Source organism: Bactrocera neohumeralis, chromosome 2 (assembly GCF_024586455.1).
Source record: "Bactrocera neohumeralis isolate Rockhampton chromosome 2, APGP_CSIRO_Bneo_wtdbg2-racon-allhic-juicebox.fasta_v2, whole genome shotgun sequence".
Lineage (NCBI taxonomy): Eukaryota > Metazoa > Arthropoda > Insecta > Diptera > Tephritidae > Bactrocera > Bactrocera neohumeralis.
The window spans coordinates 84,313,172-84,332,781 of NC_065919.1; the positions used below are offsets into that span (position 1 = coordinate 84,313,172).

Consider the following 19,610-nt stretch of genomic DNA (forward strand, 5'->3'; position numbering starts at 1 on the left):
TTTAGAGACCCCCTTTTGTATGGCTGCTATATACCGAGTTTTCCAATAGGGTTGATAAAAGTAATGAAAATATTGCTGTCGTTTAGGCAAGTGTTGCTGAAGATCTTATCGGCTCCAAGCCGTTCTCAGGAATTTGGACTGTCTCAAACTACAACCTGGCGGATTTTGAGAAAGGATTTGGGCTTGCATCCATACAAAACTTTTCTTAGTCGTGAATTTGCTAAATTTGCCTTGGAACAACTTGAAAACGATAACAATTTTTTTAAGAAAATGGAAGCTGGTGACACCGTTACTGTCAATAAAGAAAGGTTTAGATCGATGATAACCAACTGCTTATGGCCGCAATTGAAACAAGTTGATCTTGATATCTGGTTTCAACAAGACGGACCTTTTATCAACAATTTTTTTCTCATATAAAAAATGGAATATTTTGTTAGAATTTTTAGTGTTACAAACATACATTAATAACAAAAAAATTCTGAAATTTTTGGAAATTTTTTTAAACTCGGCTTTTGCGACGTCATTTCCGGTGACCCCTCGGAAAAAAGGTGCTCCCGCATTGGCAAGATAATTCCTTACAGGATCATCTAAAGTGAAAAAATCCATGTTTTAGTTAAAACTTTAATTTAGAACTTGGACGTGGAAAAAAACTGAAAATTGGATTCTTGGCAAACATTTTTACAAAAAATTAAAATTTCTGTGAAATCTTCGCGATTTTTTTTTTTCAAATAGTTTTAATCGAAAAAAAAACTCCTTCGTCCAAGTCTTTAAGAGTTGTATCCCAAGGACCTGTGTAAAATTTTATGAAGATCGCTTTAGTAGTTCTCGAGAAGACTTGCCAACCGACTTCAAAAGCACAGTTTCATGAAAAGCGCGTTTTAAATCGGCGCACTTAGCCTAGATAGCCTCGAGCGCACAAGTTCTCAAAGCCGTTTCTCCGAAACTATTACTGGGATCAACTTGAAAATGAAGGACAATATTCTAGAGGTGTTGTAGAATTTAATAAAATAATAAAAAAGTTCGCTTTTTTTAAACCAGTATACCCATGTAACCCCTTAACAAAAAGAGTGTGAAAAGAAACCAAATCTACATAAAATCACATACCTAAGTACTTATACATATTGAGTTATTTTATGAGTTGAACAAAAAAAAAAACAAACAAGGAGACAAAATCTAAGGCAGAAAAGTGAAAAATTAATTCCCCAAAAACCTTTGGCGGAAAATAGTGTGGTCCGTGTTGTTGTTTACTTCGCGCGCTATATATGGGAAAGAGAGATCGGAAAGAGCAGAATTAAGACTTCTCAACTATATACTATAATATTTTGACTAATGCCCCTCAAACGCAAAAGTTTTGAACTCATTTAATGAGAAATACACAGAAATATATACAGATATATGTAGATATGTATGCATATAGCCTACAAAGCTGCATTTCATAATTTCACAACAACATCAAACACTTTGTTGCCGACCACGAAGATATGAATAAATTTTACGCTCAGCTCGAATGAATTAGCATAAACATAACTAAAAATGTAGTGTGCAAATTATTGTCATAAAATAAATGCCTAATTATGACAATGACGATGAGATACAAAAGAGTTCTTCGGCAATATGTGAGAGTTGCAAAACCAAATGATTGGTAATGAACTCTCAACCGAATGTCCAACCGACGTAGCAGACGACAGATGCGAAGATGAAACAGCAAATTGATAAGATTATTATTTGATGTGTGCTCGTATAAATATGAAAAGTCGCAGACAAGAAATCATCATAAACAAATAATATTTCCAACAAGTAACTAGTAACAACTAAAATCTAAAAATGCGTGCCTTCATCGTAAGTGTTCCTACTGTGTATAGGCAAGTGGTCAAAAATAAAGTTTTCGTTTTAATTTTTCGCAGGTCCTGTGTTTAGTGGCTGCAGCCTCTGCTGATAAGTTGGGCTACAACTACCGACCAGTGGGTCACTCCGACTCTGGACTCTCGTTTGCACCAGGTGGCTCCTCAGGACTCGGTGGTCTCGGCGGCAGTGGCGGATTAGGCGATAGTGGGTTGGGAGGATTAGGTGGCAGCCTTGGTGGACTAGGCGGCAGTGGTGGTCTTGGAGGCAGTGGTAGCGGTTTAGGTGGTCTTGGTGGACTCGGCGGTTCAAGTGGCGGTTTGGGTGGTCTTGGCGGTTCAGGCGATATCGGTAACTCCGGCAGCGTAGGACCATCATACTCAGCCCCCGCAGCTCCCGCTGAATTCAATAAGGAATTCTTCTCCTACACCGCTCCCGAAGGCGAATTCGATGATGCTGATGCCGGTCAAGATGTTGCCAACTTACTGAAAAAGAACCTCCGTGTTGTCTTCATTAAGGGACCTGAAAACCGTGGACTCGAAAACGCTGCCCTTCAATTGGCTAAACATGCTGCTGATGACCAAACCGCCATTTATGTTTTGCAGAAACAAAGCGATATCGGAGACTTGGCTAAGAAACTCAACTCTATCAACAGCCAAAGCGCACACAAACCCGAAGTACACTTCGTCAAATACCGCACACCTGAGGATGCCGCCAACGCTCAACGTGCTATCCAATCGCAATACGACCAATTGGGCGGTCCCTCTCAATCGCACGATGGTGGTGCCGCACCAGTGCACAACTTCGCATCCCAAGCTCCAGTTCAAGCACCCGAAGTGCATGCTCCCCGCAACTCCTACTTGCCCTCTTCCATCATCCGTGTTTAAGTAGAAACGACATAAAACCAAATCACACTTGTTATCTATTTTGTCTAATTGAAAGAACTGATTTGTTAAGTTTGTTTTACGAAACGTTTGAACCAACTTACGAATATGGACTACGCTTATTATTGTTATTGTTGCTAAATTTAAATATATACAAAATTACGATTTTTAATTCATACTTTTATTGTTTTAATTCTTTTTTTAAGATTCCACATTGATCAGCTAAATTTTACGATATTTAAAAAACTTATTGGTTATAAAAACCAAGTAATGAGCTAATACTTCTCCAATCTTTATTCACTAATTAAGCTGTGGCAGCTATAGTAGTAGAAAAAAAGCAAAATAGGAATTAAGTCGATATATTTTTGTTTGTGTTATTAAAAAAGATGTCATATCTTCAATCAACATATTTGCCGCATAATTTTATTGAAAAGCGAAGAAAACATCAAAATATGTTCTGTCTGAGATCTCTCTCCCACAGATGACACTCAATAAAAATTCTCTTAGTCAGCCCAAACCTTTTTCTAATGTTACATTCGCTGAAAAATGTGCTTGAATCATTCTTTACGAGAACACTCTAAAATATTCTCAACAGTATCGTTTTTGGTTTTTTTTACGCAAAATTTAAGACAATACATAAAGACGTACCATATGACAAAAAAAATTTATTTTATTTTTATACTCTCGCAACAATGTTGCTAAGGAGAGTATTATAGTTTTGTTCACATAACGGTTGTTTGTAACTCCTAAAACTAAAAGAGTCAGATATAGGGTTATATATACCAAAGTGATCAGGGTGACGAGTAGAGTTGAAATCCGGATGTCTGTCTGTCCGTCCGTCTGTCCGTCCGTCCGTCCGTGCAAGCTGTAACTTGAGTAAAAATTGAGATATCATGATGAAACTTGGTACACGTATTTCTTGGCTCCATAAGAAGGTTAAGTTCGAAGATGGGCAAAATCGGCCCACTGCCACGCCCACAAAATGGCGGAAACCGAAAACCTATAAAGTGTCATAACTAAGCCATAAATAAAGATATTAAAGTGAAATTTGGCACAAAGGATCGCATTAGGGAGGGACATATTTGGACGTAATTTGTTTGGAAAAGTGGGCGTGGCCCCCTACTAAGTTTTTTGTACATATCTCGGAATTTACTATAGCTATGTCAACCAAACTCTACAGAGTCGTTTTCTTCAGGCATTTCCATATACAGTTCAAAAATGGAAGAAATCGGATAATAACCACGCCCACCTCCCATACAAAGGTTATGTTGAAAATCACTAAAAGTGCGTTAACCGACTAACAAAAACGTCAGAAACACTAAATTTTACGAAGGAAGCTGCACCCAGGCTTTTTTTAAATTGAAAATGGGCGTGGCGTCGCCCACTTATGGACCAAAAACCATAACTCAGGAACTACTAGACCGATTTCAATGAAATTCGGTACATAATATTTTCTTAACACCCTGAACATGTACGAAATATGGGTGAAATCGGTTCACAACTACGCCTTCTTCCAATATAGCGCTATTTTGAATTCCATCTGACGCCTTCTCTGTATGTATAATATGTACATTATATACATTCGGAACCAATGATGATAGCGGAATAAAACTTTACACAAATACGGTATTTGAGCTGAGGTATCCCTTGTGGAAAAATTGTCGTGATCGGACTATAACTTTTCAAGGTCCCTGATATCGACCCCGAAGAACTCAGTGCCTAACCTAACCTAACCTAATTTTTCACCGAAAATATCGGTAAATCTCTCAGATATTTTCATGTAATTCAGAGGGCATCATTTTTATACTCTCGAAATAAAGTTGCTAATAACGGTATCTCGATTATCACTTTATCATGCGAGAGTATAAAATGTTCGGTGACACCCGAACTTAGCTCTTCCTTACTTGTTAAATATTGATGTTGGTTCATGAAATCATCGATGGGAACCGAATCTCGCACCCTATTATACTTGTAAGATATGCATTGCCGAAATATGAAATTTCTGCCAACATGGCTAACGTTTTCTGTGAACATTTGTATTTACTCCTACATACACCTTTATAGGCGATGAATGGTATTTAAAAGAACTTTCTTCAGTTCAAAGGATATTACGCCAACATTCAAGGGGCTTATTTATGAATTTTTTGGCAAATGCCAACCTTTTAATTTTGTTTCTAAGGCCTATGAAGGGGATTGTTATTGTTATATATTGTATAAAGTTATTTTATTAATAATTTATTATTTTCTTTCAACCGCCTGCGAATTGTTCTTTCACTAATGGAAACACTTTTGTCCTTATTCCATTTCAATGCGAACATTTTTGCCGTTTTAAGGGGATGCTTTTTGATTTCTTGCAAAATCAAATGTTCTTCATTTTCTGTTGTGATACGATTCCTGCCTGCTCGATGTATGTATGTTATGTGTATCCTCTGTATTTTTATATTTTTTAATATGATAATAAATAGTTTGGCGTGAAAAATTAGATTCTTCAGCGATATTTATAAAGGAAAACCCGATCAAACAAGCCTAAAACGAAGAGATATGCCTGCGTACTAAAGAGCAACGTAACACCAAACCAGTTTTTAAATAGATTTAAGATTTTATAACTTATTGTTGTACTTTAAAAAAATATATCAGATCCAATAAATATAGAAACATTAAAAAAAAAGACTTTTAACGCTGGCAACGTGTGGGTCCATAATGGAGTAGATGCTCAGCAAAACGGTGTGTAAAAAGAAAAATTGCAATACTTTATTTCTAACTAAAGCATAATTGTCAACAACCATCCATTAATTGCAAAAAATTAAAAATTATAACCAATGATAAACGTAACGGATTGTTGCATGAGCATAAATGCACATTAATGCTACCGAAATATACATATTTACGAGCAGAAGACTGTTGCTACGAGTCCGCGGTTGTTTTGTTGATTTCGCAGCAATATTAAGTAAGTTAAAGACTGATGCTTGCAATAAAAGTATAATAAATCTTTATTGTGAATTTAGTGTTTATTTTGATGAAAATCAAATCACGATGTTAAAAAGTCGTGGTGACGACTCATGTCATTTTAATTTCAGTTTTTTAATGGATGCTGCTGAAGACATGCACACTTTGAATGGTAAGTGCATTTGAAGACTTGGAGACTTAAAATATGCAGAGGCTTGGCCAAAGTGTTCAAAGAAGATTGAAGTAGAAGTGACGTGTCTGCTCATTTATAGTCAAAGCCAAATTTATGACCTGCGCGTTGACAAGTGGAGCAAAGAGCGTGAAGCTTTTGGTTGCGGAACATCAAATAAAATTCAAAATCGATATGCCCATTGAAGTCAGCTCCAAGCATTTTTGGTTAACCAAAGTAGAGGAAACTGAATAAAATATCATTCGATACAGATATAAATATTTTATCCATAAATAAAAAAGCTTAGCATTTTGGGTTTTTTATAAAGATTTGGAATTGGATTTGTATAAAAGATGGTGTATCGATGATGGCAAATCATTCCGAACGCGACCATTTCAGAGTCTTAAGAGACAACCGCGAAAAGAAGCCAAATAGTGAAATAATTTACCAAGTGCCAAAATATAAAGAATAAAAAATGCGTGCTTTTATCGTCCTGTGTGTATTAGCCTCTGCCTACGCCGATAAATTGGGCTACAACTATCGTCCTGTTGGCCATTCCGATAGCGGACTCTCATTTACGCCCGGTGGTGGCGCAGGTGGACTAGGTGGTATCGGCAGTGTTGGTGGACTTGGCGGCAGTATTGGTGGACGCGGCGGTAGCGGTGGCGTTGGTCCTGCTGCACCTGCACCTGTTTATCAGGCACCAGTTGCCGAGTACGAAAAGGAGTTCTTCACATACACTGCCGATGAAAAAGAGTTCAGTGAACCAGCCGACAATGGTCAAGTGATTGAATCGTTGAAAAAGAACTTGCGCGTGATCTTCATCAAGGGACCCGAAGGCAATGGCTTGGAGAAGGCCGCTATCAATCTCGCTAAACACGCTGGAGAAGAGAAGACCGCTATCTACGTGTTGCAGAAACAAGCTGACTTGGGCGATTTGGCCAACAAATTACAGGCTGAAAACGATGTGCAACGTCACAAGCCCGAAGTACACTTTGTCAAATACCGCACACCCGAGGATGCGGTCAACGCTCAGCGTGCCATTCAATCGCAATACGATCAATTGGGCGGCAATTCTCAAAGCTACAATGGCGGTGATGCTCCAGTACACAACTTTGCTTCCCCAGCTGCGCGACCAGCTCCACGCCCAGTTAGCGCTCCCGGCGCTGCTTATCTGCCTTCATCAATTTTCCGTGTCTAAAGGTTATAGACAAGCGTGTTAGGGAAACTGAAATCGACTCTGAAATGTTGTTATATATAGACTGATGATTCTTGTTAATTGTTGTTATCTACTCTTAATAAACTGTTTACTTAGTAATGCATAATTAAAGAAATTGGTGAAATTTATTACCGGTTAATGGAGTGTACAATAAGGTAATGAGGAAGATTCCAACATTTAACGAGTTTCAAAGAATTTTTGAAAGTTGAATTATGTATATATTTAAACATTATTTTTATTATACATAGTTCATTATTTATTTACCTGAAAGTGGTACTTACGCAGTTGAAACACCGGACTTTTGTGATACCAAAAACTCCAAGTAATGAGTCTATTAAAAATCGGTTGTGGTGGACGATTTTTCAATACGAGACATTAGATTATTGCGAAGAAAAGTTTCATTATTCTAATGTCAATAGAGTAGACTTAAAGAACATAAGTTCTAGAACAACAAACTAACATGATTGAGTTGTAGACAATGACTTCAATTTCCGGAAAGCAATGAAGTTCTCTCTGTACCAAACGGTCATTATAATAACTTAGGATGAGTTAAAATTTAAGAACTGGGGACTTTCAACGAACTAAACTAACATGAACAAAAACAACTATGACAACATTTGATGAGATGATACTTGGAGAGTTTGAGAGAAAAATTATTCGAGAAATCATTATGCCTCACTCATTGACAATACTGAATTTCAATAAGATTGATTGGTTTCCTGGCTAAAAACGTTGGAATGAGCGCAGAGCTTTCATTGCGGTAACTAGTGATAATACAAGAGGAACAGAAAATGCCGTGGAGATAGACCAATCTTCGGTCCATTTAGTTTATTAAATTTGTTTAGAACTTCTAGCATATTTTACTATTTGCGGACTCAGAAAGCTTTGCTTACGGGGTTACAGCGAGAACAGGTAGAAGAAGAAAAATATGATTTTGGCAACTACTTAAGCAAATACGTGAGTCTTTCCTCTGTCCTCTTGGTAATACCAATTTATTTACTTTTTTTTTACATTCGAAGTTCAAGGTCACACGTGCGGGGAAATAAATTCAAATTTACATCACCTAGTATGCGCAACAATTTAATGGATGTAGTGTTATTATAGTAAAGTGCATTATGCAAAATAAGTGTCCAATGTGTTGACAGTAAAAGCTGCACAAACTAAATTCATCGAAATATTAAAGTTGCTGGTGAAAAACTAGTTGATTTCATTAGCATAACTTTTTCTGAAGATATGTGGCTATATAGTATATGTTTGTATGTACGCTTGTAGCGAAGAAATACCGGAATAATAATTCTATAATTTATTGATTATGTAGGTTTCATAACCATAACAAACCTGTTGTTTTATGCTAGAGTAATTATGAGTTGTAGGCATGTTGTTCCGAAATTTTGTGTTAACCCATTGTGAGCCAGAAGATAGAAGAGGGTTTAAAGTATTTTCAAAATTAATTTATAAATAACAATTTCAGAAGAACAAGTTCGTATTTCCAGATCTCCACATTTTCACCGATTTAAAAAAGTGTGTAGGCAAATAAATAAATTTGTATTCCATAATCCCTGGAGTTCCTACAGGAGAGCGATTCCAGCAACGTGGCTATTGCTTCTATATTTTGAATAAGTGAGATCCTCGCCGATGACATTGATATCATTGGCTTCAACATGCGCGCCGTTAGTTCTGCTTTCTCCAGACTGGAGAAAGAATCGAAGCATATGAGTCTGGTAGTGAACGAAATACCTCCTGATGTGGTTCCCATGTCACTGTTGACTGGCATAACTTCGAAGTCGTAGATAATTTCGTCTATCTTGGGACCAGTATTAACACCAACAATAATCTCATGCTCGAAATCCAACGCAGAATAACTCTTGCCAACAGGAGCTGGTTCGAACTATGTAGGCAATTGAAAAGTAAAATCCTCTCTCGACGAACAAAAACCAAACTCTATAAGTCGCTCATTATTCCCGTCCTGCTATATGATACAGAGGCATGGACGATGACAACATCTGATGAGTAGACGTTACGAGTTTTCGAGCTAAGGTTCTGCGAAAGATTAATGGTACTTTGCGCTTTGGCAACGGCGAATATCGCATTCGTTGGAACGAGGAGCTGTCTGAGTTCCACGACGACATTGACATAGTTCAGCGAATTAAGAGACAGCGGCTTCGGTGGCAAGGTATTATCGTCCGAATGGATGAAAACGCTTCAGCTCTGAAAATATTCGACGCAGTACCTGCCGGGGGAAGCAGAGAAAGTGGAAGATCTCCACTCCATTAGAAAGACCAGGTGGAGAAGAACCTGTCAACCAACTTTATTTCGAGTATGAAAAATCATAAACATATCAAACTGCCCCCGTAAGTATTTACGTACTGTTGTCTCTAACTCTTATGGAATGCTTCATTATGTTGTAATTTTCGTTTTCCAAGTTCCGTAAAAGCTTTCATTATAAATTCACATAAGTAAGTCGTTTTTAAGAATGCCAAATTAAAGATTTCAGTCTAGTCAGATCCTTTAGTGATATTCGTTTACCAGCACATACTTGTCATGAATTTACTAACAACATTATGTTAAAACTATTTTGGGATGTGGCTAGTTTTCTGCATTTTAATGGACTAATTTCGCTAGTTTCTGGTATGCTCGCTATATTTGCGGTATTTTGCATATTGACCGGCTTCATGAAACCACAAACAGACCGCTTTGCCGGTTCGGCTTTTGTGACGTCTTGCCTAATCGTATTCATATTAGCACCGGGCTCGCCTGTAGAATGCGGCTTGCGAATCCACTTTGAGTGGAACTAATTCCGCATTTCTATGAATATTAATTTTCATTTTCTCACCCAATTCATTTGTACTTTTGTTTTCGTTAGAGATTAAGAAAATAAACTACTAAAATCGTCACAGTGCAGCGCAGCGCACATTTCAGGAGTTCTGGTATTGTGGTCGCGCCAAATAAAGACTTTGTCTCGAACAAAACAATGCTGGCGTTCATAAATTTACTAATAACTAAAATTATGCGCCGCTACCGAAGTGTGGACTGGACCAAAGCAATTTTCTTCGCACAAACTACTTTTTTGGATGTGTGGGTGAGTGTGTCTTATACGAGGACGGGTTAGATCATTTGCATCAGAAAAGCTTTATGGCCACTAATATTCGTCACGTGTGTATGTCTGTGTGCTCTTGTTGAGAGATGCCTGAACTTGCGGTTAGTGGTTATAGGTACGCATATGTGATTTTCGCAAACTGGGTCCGGGTGCTGCGTACTTGTGGGAAGTCGCCGGATCACTTGTACGTCGAAAGCATAATAAAACCCGTTGGACATCAACAGGGAGAGTTGTTGTTATCTTTATGCTGAATTGGGCAAAAATCGATATTCAGGCATTGTATATAAAGAGGCTGCTGTTCCAGCAAGAATTATTCTCAGTTCGCAACTTCAGAGTAAATTAACAAATTTTACGGGCATCATGCGTTTCTTCATTATTTTGTGTTTGGCGGCCGCCGTATCCGCAGACAAATTGGGCTACAATTATCGACCTGTAGACCATTCTTCGTCCGGACTCTCCTTCACACCCGGCAGTTCTGGTGTAGGTGGTGTTAGTGGCGGCATTGGTGGAGGTAGCGATGGTTTCGGCTCTGGCGGTCTCAGCAGCTTTGCCCCTGGTGGCGATGATGGTAGCTACGGCAGCTCTGGAAGTCTCGGTGGACTTACTGGTGTCGGCAGTGGATTCGATTCTGGCGCTCAAAGTATTGTGTCACCTGTCACACAGGAAGCCAACAAAGAATTCTTCTCCTTCTCTGCTCCTGAAGATGAATTTGAAGATGCCGAAGGTGCCCAACAATTGGCTAATTCTCTGAAAAAGAACGTTCGTGTCATCTTCATCAAGGGACCTGAAAACAATGGCTTAGAAAAGGCTGCCCTTGCTCTGGCCAGAAACGCTGCCGAACAGAAGACTGCCATCTATGTGCTGCAGAAGCAACATGACATTGCTGATTTGGCTAACAAATTGCAGTCTGTCAATGATAACCGCAACCACCATCCAGAGGTGCACTTTGTCAAATACCGCAACCAAAACGATCTTGTCAACGCCAAGCAAACCATCCAATCGCAATACGATAAAGAGCCCGGTGCATCCCAAAACTACAATCACGCTGTTGCTCCAGTGATCAACTTTGCCTCGCCATCCGCCCCAATTCAGTCGTACGGCCAACAGCAACAATACTACAACCCAGCTGCGTCCAACACAAATACAAACTACTTGCCACCCTCGCTGTTGAGACGTCTCCGTTTCTAAATGCTAACTTGTACCTAAATATTTACTTAAATAATTTTTTTCGAAAACAACAAAAATAAATAAAAAATATAAACTAATTAACAGAATTTTATTTAATATCTTCTGAAGAACCTCTCCGAAGAAGTATTCGCAATTTGTTAGTAAAATATATAAATATGGATTATAAAATAGCATGGGCAAGGATTAATTGTCTCGAAAGAAAAAGGAGATAGAATATCTAACTCTTCCCAGAAGAATAGATATTAACTTTAAGTAAATAAATTATATAAGTTACTCTCACAAAGAAAGCGAAATCTCGAACATAGTAACAAGTTTATGTTTCACAAACTTTTTAAAATTACTTTCCGAAAGTACTTTACTTTCGATGTCAAATTCTGTATACAACATGTATTTATTGAAAACACTTCTCTATCGTGATACTTATGTATGTACATTCGAAGAGTGTACAAGTTTCATAAGCTTTAAAATTTTTATTATGTCGTTTAACACAACTACATTTAAATAAAATGTAAATATAGTCATTTATAGCTATAAAAAAGAGGCGATTAAAACCGAGAACATCCTTGTGATTAACACTTTAAGAAACTCGATCATTGTGATTGTTGTTAAGTTTTATTTGTGCAAATCACTTTGTTCATTTAAAGCCTTTACTTCTTTGTTTCATAAAATTATGTTCAAATATTTACTACAGAAATGCATATAAGTATATGTACATACTTACAACATATAATGTAAAATTAATATTGATGCATATTAATATTTTAAGTAAAATTATGCACTTACCAGTTTTCGTTTATTTGGTCATAAATGTATCATAAATGTAGTATAGTATGTTAAATCATTGAATCCAACGACCAAATGGAATAATTGTATCATCATTAACATTAACATTTTTCTAAACTCACATCATACTGATAACGCACAAGATTGAGCATTTCATAACAATAACACATTTCATTTAAAACATGTCAAAACATGTTTGGTAAAGCGGCACTTTTTTCTATATCGCATGAGTATATTGCATTGATGCACTTTTGCTTTGATTGATTGTAGCATAACTTATTATAATTTTGATAAGATTCCTATACTGGTTTATATTTTTATTATTATAACAATTTACTTCACTAATATTAATATTTTTCTAACTACAAAATTTGATCCCAACCACGAACCGATGCAGCACTCAAGCGAAGAATGTTAACGCACATAAATGAAAATGCATTAACATTCGGCTCTGGTATAATTGTTGCAGTGCTACACATTGCGACCATTCGGCAAAAAACTAGCATGCGACATTGCAGTTTATTATTTGACTCTGCAATATCATGAAAATAATATATTACATGCTATTGCGAAGAATAACCAAAGCAATAGAATTAAAATTGTAGAATTTTTTGGATGTTCAGCCGGCGTTTCTCCAAGCGGTTGTAGAGTTATACAAAAAAGATGAAACCCATCTACAGCATCTTTAGAACAATTAGGGCCGTTTCCAATGTCTGGTTAATCACAAAGTTACATTCTCACATCATCATGTTAAAACATGTTTGGTAAACCGGCACATTTTTCCACACAATCACCTATTTCCACTTATGTACATATGTATGTATGTATGCACTTTTGCTTTGATTAGTTGTAGCATAAATTATAATTATGGCCCGACACTTATATTATATTTATATTATTATAACAATTAATCTCATCAATACTAATATTTAACAAAAATTTACTCACGACCACGAACCGACGCAGCACCCCGGCGAAAAACGTTAACGTACATGAATGAAAATGCATTAACATTCCCTGGCTCGGCTATATTTGTTGCAGTGTTCTGTACTGCGACAATTCGGGAAAAAACTATCATGCGCGATTGCAGTGGTTTACTCGGCTGCACAGTATCATGATCAAAGCATGTGCAAGTTAACAGAGTCGTTCTTCCTGTCACGTATGCTGGGTTAAGTCACCGACATTGGCGCACATTCATACATACATCATCATCCGCATTATGGTCACGATCACCAGCGTAATCAATTGCACTTGACAACAGCGTACCAACGCTCTCGATCTTTTCATGTTTTCGACGCGCTTAAATATCGGGACTACATATTATAAAAAATGTACCCACGCTTACGGTAGCCAACCCAAGCTCTTTATGCTGCAACAACACTAAGAGAATGCAGGCTAGTTTTTACCGACAGCTGCGCACCAACGCACATACATTATTCATCAGCGTAAGCAATTGCAGACAACAGCGTACCAACTCTCTCAACATTTCCTTGCTGCTGATGCGCCAAAATATCGGGACTATGATAAAAATACACCCACGCTTACGGCAGTTAAGCCGAGCCCTTTTATGCTCCTCGTTCGTGGCAACAACACTGACACCTAAAGCAGACTAGTTTTGTAAGTTTAGAGTTAGAAACAAGCAGTTTAAGAATCTAATTGTAAAGTTGAGTTGAAAGAGGCGAGTTGTATCGCCATCAATAAATCAGCCAAAAAAGCAATTATTAACTTACATAAAAACGTTTTGTTGCGATTTCGTGTTGTAACACAATCATGTTCTGTTAGATTAACATAAATGCTGCTAAAAAGCAAGGAGGTGGATACCTTTTCATAATGTTAAGCCCATAAGTATTTTTACAGAAAATGCTTTCGACAAAAAATGAGAGAAAAGCGAAAAATGGCAGAAATACAATCTATTTTTTTAATAAACAAGAACCAAATTTAATAATTTATATGGTCATGAAACTCGGTAATTACAACATAAAATTTTAAACGTTATGCTAACAAAATTAATTTATAATTAGAACAAAACATAGTATTTAGAAGCTGAATGAGCAATATATAGTTCATTTCAATGAAAATTCTATAATAAAACATAATTGCATGTGCACTTTTTGTATAAATATGTTGATTAAATTGATCATTTAAGTTTATTATTAGCAATTATGCAAAGCATTCTGCTTGAACTTTGGCAAACGGTCAAAAACGGTAGATCTACTTGCGACTTTTGCCGGCTAGAATTAGCATAATTTCTGCAAAGTTCGTGCAATTCTCACAACTCAAGTGAGAAAAATTAATATTAAACACTCATAAAATATATTTGGCCTGGTCGCCGGATAAAGGTAATGCACGAACCAAATTTTCTATTGATAATTTATGTTTAATAGGTTGAAGTAGATTCTACGCAAGTTATGGAAGTGGCTGGTAGCAATATTTCTGCATACGCACATATTTAAATCGCATATTAGTGGGAGATTATCATATTCACATGACCACAGAGTCCAAACCAAATAGGAAGCGGATGACTTTTTGTCACTGATTATTAACATATTGACGTTGATTTGCAACCAAAACCGCACTGTTTGCATATTCCACTGATTGGTATCGATTTAACTATAAATTTGGGCTGCATGTTATGAATTTTTGTACTCAAACAAGAGTTTTCAAATAACGAACATCGTTTCCAACTAAAAACGGAAGTACATAGATCAATAAAAACTTCTGAAAGATGCGTGCTTTTGTGGTGAGTTATACTCATTCATATTTATATAGGATATAGGAAATGTTTTCGGAGCTACAAAGCTTTTACTCTATTTCAGGTCATGTGCTTCGTGGCTTTAACCACTGCCGATAAACTGGGCTACAACTATCAGCCTGTGGGACACTCGGATAGCGGATTGTCCTTCAGCCCTGGCAGCAGCGGATTGGGCGGTGGCTTATCTGGCGGTCTTGGTGGTCTTAGCGGCGGCTCTTCTGCTGGATTAGGAGGTCTCAGCGGAAGCTTAGGCGGCTCGTTAGGTGGTCTAGGCGGTGGTTTATCTGGTGGTCTCAGTGGTACCGGTGGTCTGAGCGGGTTGAAGGGATACGGCGGTTTGGGCGATGGTGCATTAGGTGGTTTGGGCAGTCTTGGTGGCTCCATAGGAGGCCTGGCTGGCCCAAGCGGTGGTCTTGGTGGCTTGAGTGATGGCTTAGCAGGCAATCTCGGCGGCCTAGGTGGTAGCTCTTCGGGTAGTCTCGAAAGTAACTCAGATGGTAATGACAGCAGTGATTCTAGTAGTAGCAGTGGACCTAATAGCAGCAGCAGCAGCTCAGCTGGTGCACCAGGCGCAGTGGAATACGAAAAGGAGTTCTACACATACACTGCTGATGACAATGACTTCGATGAACCCGAAGCCAATGATCAAGCAAGCCGCTCAGCAAAGAAGAACATTCGCGTTATTTTCATCAAGGGACCCGAAAACAATGCTTTGGAGAATGCTGCCATCAATTTGGCCAGACAAGCGTCGGAACAGAGAACCGCCATTTATGTGTTGCAGAAACAAACTTCTGTGAGTGATTTAGCCAATAAACTGCAGGATTCACATGACGCCCAGACTCATCAGCCCGAGGTGCACTTTGTCAAGTACCGTACGCCAGAAGATGCGGCCAACGCACAAAAGGCCATTCAAGCTCAATATGATCAACTGGATGGACCATCGCAAGCGCATGATGGTGGTATAGCTCCAGTGCATAACTTCGCATCGCCTGCTGCGCACGGTGGTCCGTCAGGTGCCGATGACGGTGTGTCTGGCCCAGCAGGTGGTGTATCAGGTGGAAACGGGCAATTTGGTGGCCTTTCGGGTGGCCCTGGAAAGAGTGCACCAAGCGCAACATATTTGCCTGCCGCAATTCTGCGCAAACTTCGTTTTTAAGTTACTACTTCGCTCTTTGTTATTGTTATTTCCTGTTATGACTGTTATGTTCGAATAAAACTTTTATATTTTAACTTTAATTAGCAGTTTCTTCTTTTTTCGTTGGAATATTGAGGTACTGTTTTAACCTCTGGAATCATAAGACGATAATAATATAAAATATTTTCCGAAAAATATCAAAATTCTCTTCATTGAAAGTATAAAAAATACAGCTTCTGCAAGAACTAAGGCCGCTCGACCTTCCCAAAAGATATCACTTCACTCTGTGGGCTCTTGAAAAGTTCAAAAGAAGATCCGTCGTTTTCGAGTCAAATTTTGTGCAGTGATGAAGGCCATTTCGAGTAATCAAAAGGAATTTACACTGCACAAATTTCAATATATAAGTTTTCCAATGTTCGAATGGATACGATTAACCTAAATCTAAGTTGAAAAACAAAAATATTTACTTTTTTCTTATTTTTATTGATTTTTAGTTTCACTATTGTTATCAGCGTCAGTATTTCCACCAGAGAAAACATCCGCGATCGCATCTCTTTCCTCTGCCTTGTTGTCGATACCAATTATCGTAGTATTCGCAGGCGCCTCAATTAAGAATATCCGTCTTGGACTTAATAGCTCAAGCAAGTTTTCAATTTTCTCTTCGTCCTCGCTTTCATCTTCCTCAGGCGCACTGAAGGTCAAGAACTCAGCATTGAGTCGCTCTTTAGATTTCAGAAAGTCTTCATCACTGTTATTCTTCTCTGCCTCCCCAACATTGTCTTCTTCCATACTGGAGGAGGCCTTCTCCATCTCTTTCGATGTGTCTGTTGTTTCTGCAGATTTGCTAAGCACTGGCAAAATGAGGCAGCTAATTAACTGAATTATTTATATTATAGAAAAACCTTGGATAGTAATACATCACTTGTAGCACTTACAAACAGGAGTATGCAGGTAACGCGGCAATCCATGACAGCTATTTACGCCCGCAATCCACGAAAACTGGTCAATAAATGAAGCGCCCGATGCAAGATTCGTGCTTTTATAGCCGCGTGATAGTTATTCTTGATTTCAAATGTGACGATACTTCACTTAATATGGCTTACGTCCGATTGGCACTCACTCTCAAAAGTTATTATTCCGGCTTAAGATTAAATTTTCTTGTAAGGTCTTTTCGAATTTGGTGAGTAGTCTTCCGCAAGTCACGAAAATAAATCTTCCATGCTTCATGTGGGTGTTAATATTTTTATCATTCAGCTACCTGAAATCTTTAGTTGCATTTCCTTTTTTGTCGGCTGATCAATATACCAATTTCTAAACAATTCAAGAAAAAAGTTATTGAAATTATGTTATTAGTGTTAAGCGACACAACTTAAACCTTTAAGGTATTTCTGTTGAAAAATCGATACAAATCTTTTTCGCAAATGGTTGAAACCAGTTCCTTTAGTTTTAAGTGCAACCTAAGAGAAATTATTAGCTAGCTATTAAAATATTTACTTTATGTAAATAGGAGTTAAATTCGTATGGATCATAAAAAACTTTTCCTAAAGCTAAGTCTTCTATGTAAGTGGTCTATGTAAGTTGGAGGTACACAAGATATCCTGTATATGAAAGTCTAGAACAAAATTTTTTCTGAAAGATCAATACATTTCAAACTCGTCATCTTTTCGAAGCTTTTATGGTTGATTAGATCACTATTTTTTGGACAGTTACTTGTATATCGGAGGATGAGTGTTTCTCGTTACAAAACTAGAATAACATACTTTCATTTTCTTATAAAGTGTAAAACTGGATGTTACCGAACTAAGATAAGGGTGCATAAGAAGTTGTATGTATGTTCAAATTTGATCCGGGTAACAAGAAAGACTAAATGAACCAATACAAGCAATCTAGAGAATGACGCTCTAAAAATACGCCGAAAACGAAAAAACCAAAATTCGTTTAAGGAGTTTCATGGATTTACGGGTTTAAAAAAAATCGATTTTTTTATTATCTAATTAAATTCTACAACACCTCTAGAATATTGTCCTAAATTTTCAAGTTGATTTGAGAAATAGTTTCGGAGATACAGCCTTGAGAACTTGTGCGCTCGAGGCTAGCTGGGCCAAGTGCGCTGTCTTTAAACGCGTTTTTCTTGAAACTGTGTTTTTGAAGCCGGTTGGCAGGATTTCTCAAGAACTCCTCAACCGATTTCATTGAAATTTTACACAGATCTTTGAGATGCAATTCTTAAAGATTTGGATGAAGAATCTTTTTCGATTACAACTATTGCAAAATAAAAAATGTCGCGAAATTCTCACTGAAAATTTAATTTTTTTGTAAAAATGTCTGCCAAAAATAGTTTTTTTTTCTTCGTACAAATTCTAAGTTAAGGTTCTACCTGAAATACATATTCTTTTACTTTAGCTGATCCTGTAAGGAGTTATTCTGCCAATGCCAAAAAATTTCCGAAATGTTTAATTTTTATAAGAGAAAATTTTTTTTGAAAAAAACGCAGTTTTTTACCCGAAGAAACCCATCTAACCTTTTAGACATTGAAGATCTTCCCAGATGTACGCCGTAAGTATTAACAAGTGTATGACAAATTGGATTAATTGTTAGCTTGTTGGACAGTTTCGACGTCAGATTCAGAAATTCACGTTTCGTTACCAACAATGACGCCTTTGGCGATTGCAGGGTCCTCAGCTACATTGTCAAGCATGGAATTTCCGACCTCGTCTCGAAGTCGTTTTTGCAAAAGATTCAGACACTTATCAATATCAAATCATTTACTAAAATGTTTCAAATCAACCTATAAGAGATGTTGAGATCCTCTGCGCACTCTCTCCTGCCAATAATGTATTTCAAGTTCCGTTTCTTTAACTTTTTTGATGTTACAGACAAAGTGTTTTTGACAGAGTTGGACGGGACTCTCACTTGAGGTAAGTCTTTGATTATTTGTGATGATGATTCATTTCGTGGCGTAAACAAAGAGCTCCCAAACAGTTCTTAATAGACATATGGAAATAAAATAAACGGGACTATAACAAAAAAAAATTGTACCAATTTAGGAAAATATTTTTTATCGATTCGGTTTGCGGGCGAATTTATATGGACCCGTCATATGGATTCAATGCCGAGCTCAGTATTCCTCATAGATCTTTTGACGATCAAAGGTTTTATTCGTCTACTGAAAATTTTGAGAGTTGCCGTAGATATTTTGTTAATATTATTTTCAGGTATTCTCCTAACCTAAATAATCTTGAAATGTTACTTCAGCATTATACATATGTATATACATACTATGAATATGTATTGAGAGATATTGACATTGATTTATAGTATTTCTGAAATATTCATGATAATGATATCATCGGCCTCAACACCCGCGCCGTCAGTTCTGCTTTCTCCAGGCTGGACAAGGAAGCACAAAAAATGGGTCTGGCAGTGAACAAGGGCAAGACGAAATATCTCCTGTCATCAAACAAACAGTCGATGCACTCGCGACTTGTCTCTCACGTCACTGTTGACAGTCACAACTTTGAAGTTGTAGATAATTTCGTCTATTTAGGAACCAGTATTAACACCACCAACAATATCAGCCTGGAAATCCTGCGCA

General features: G+C 37.5%; 5 protein-coding genes across 5 annotated transcripts; 4 read left to right on the plus strand and 1 right to left on the minus strand.

Moving 5' to 3' along the window:
* Positions 1–1,824: 1,824 nt before the first annotated feature.
* On the plus strand, positions 1,825–2,729 carry LOC126757234 (mesenchyme-specific cell surface glycoprotein-like). Its single transcript, XM_050470976.1, has 2 exons — positions 1,825–1,839; positions 1,905–2,729. Exons 1-2 carry the CDS (start codon positions 1,825–1,827, stop codon positions 2,727–2,729), a joined length of 840 nt encoding a protein of 279 aa, XP_050326933.1.
* A 3,587-nt stretch (positions 2,730–6,316) lies between these two features.
* On the plus strand, positions 6,317–7,042 carry LOC126758575 (uncharacterized). The gene has a single exon (XM_050472903.1). It carries the CDS (start codon positions 6,317–6,319, stop codon positions 7,040–7,042), a length of 726 nt encoding a protein of 241 aa, XP_050328860.1.
* A 3,475-nt stretch (positions 7,043–10,517) lies between these two features.
* Positions 10,518–11,345, plus strand: LOC126759020 (keratin, type II cytoskeletal 3-like). The gene has a single exon (XM_050473552.1). The coding sequence runs from the start codon at positions 10,518–10,520 to the stop codon at positions 11,343–11,345; it is 828 nt and encodes a 275-aa protein (XP_050329509.1).
* Positions 11,346–14,853: 3,508 nt separating this feature from the next.
* On the plus strand, positions 14,854–16,036 carry LOC126765603 (uncharacterized transmembrane protein DDB_G0289901-like). The gene is made up of 4 exons (XM_050483218.1): positions 14,854–14,868; positions 14,945–15,185; positions 15,237–15,290; positions 15,321–16,036. The coding sequence occupies exons 1-4, from the start codon at positions 14,854–14,856 to the stop codon at positions 16,034–16,036; spliced, it is 1,026 nt and encodes a 341-aa protein (XP_050339175.1).
* Positions 16,037–16,495: 459 nt separating this feature from the next.
* LOC126765672 (uncharacterized) lies at positions 16,496–16,983 on the minus strand. Its single transcript, XM_050483356.1, has 2 exons — positions 16,951–16,983; positions 16,496–16,891 (listed from the first exon to the last, which is right to left on the minus strand). Exons 1-2 carry the CDS (start codon positions 16,981–16,983, stop codon positions 16,496–16,498), a joined length of 429 nt encoding a protein of 142 aa, XP_050339313.1.
* Positions 16,984–19,610: the final 2,627 nt, after the last annotated feature.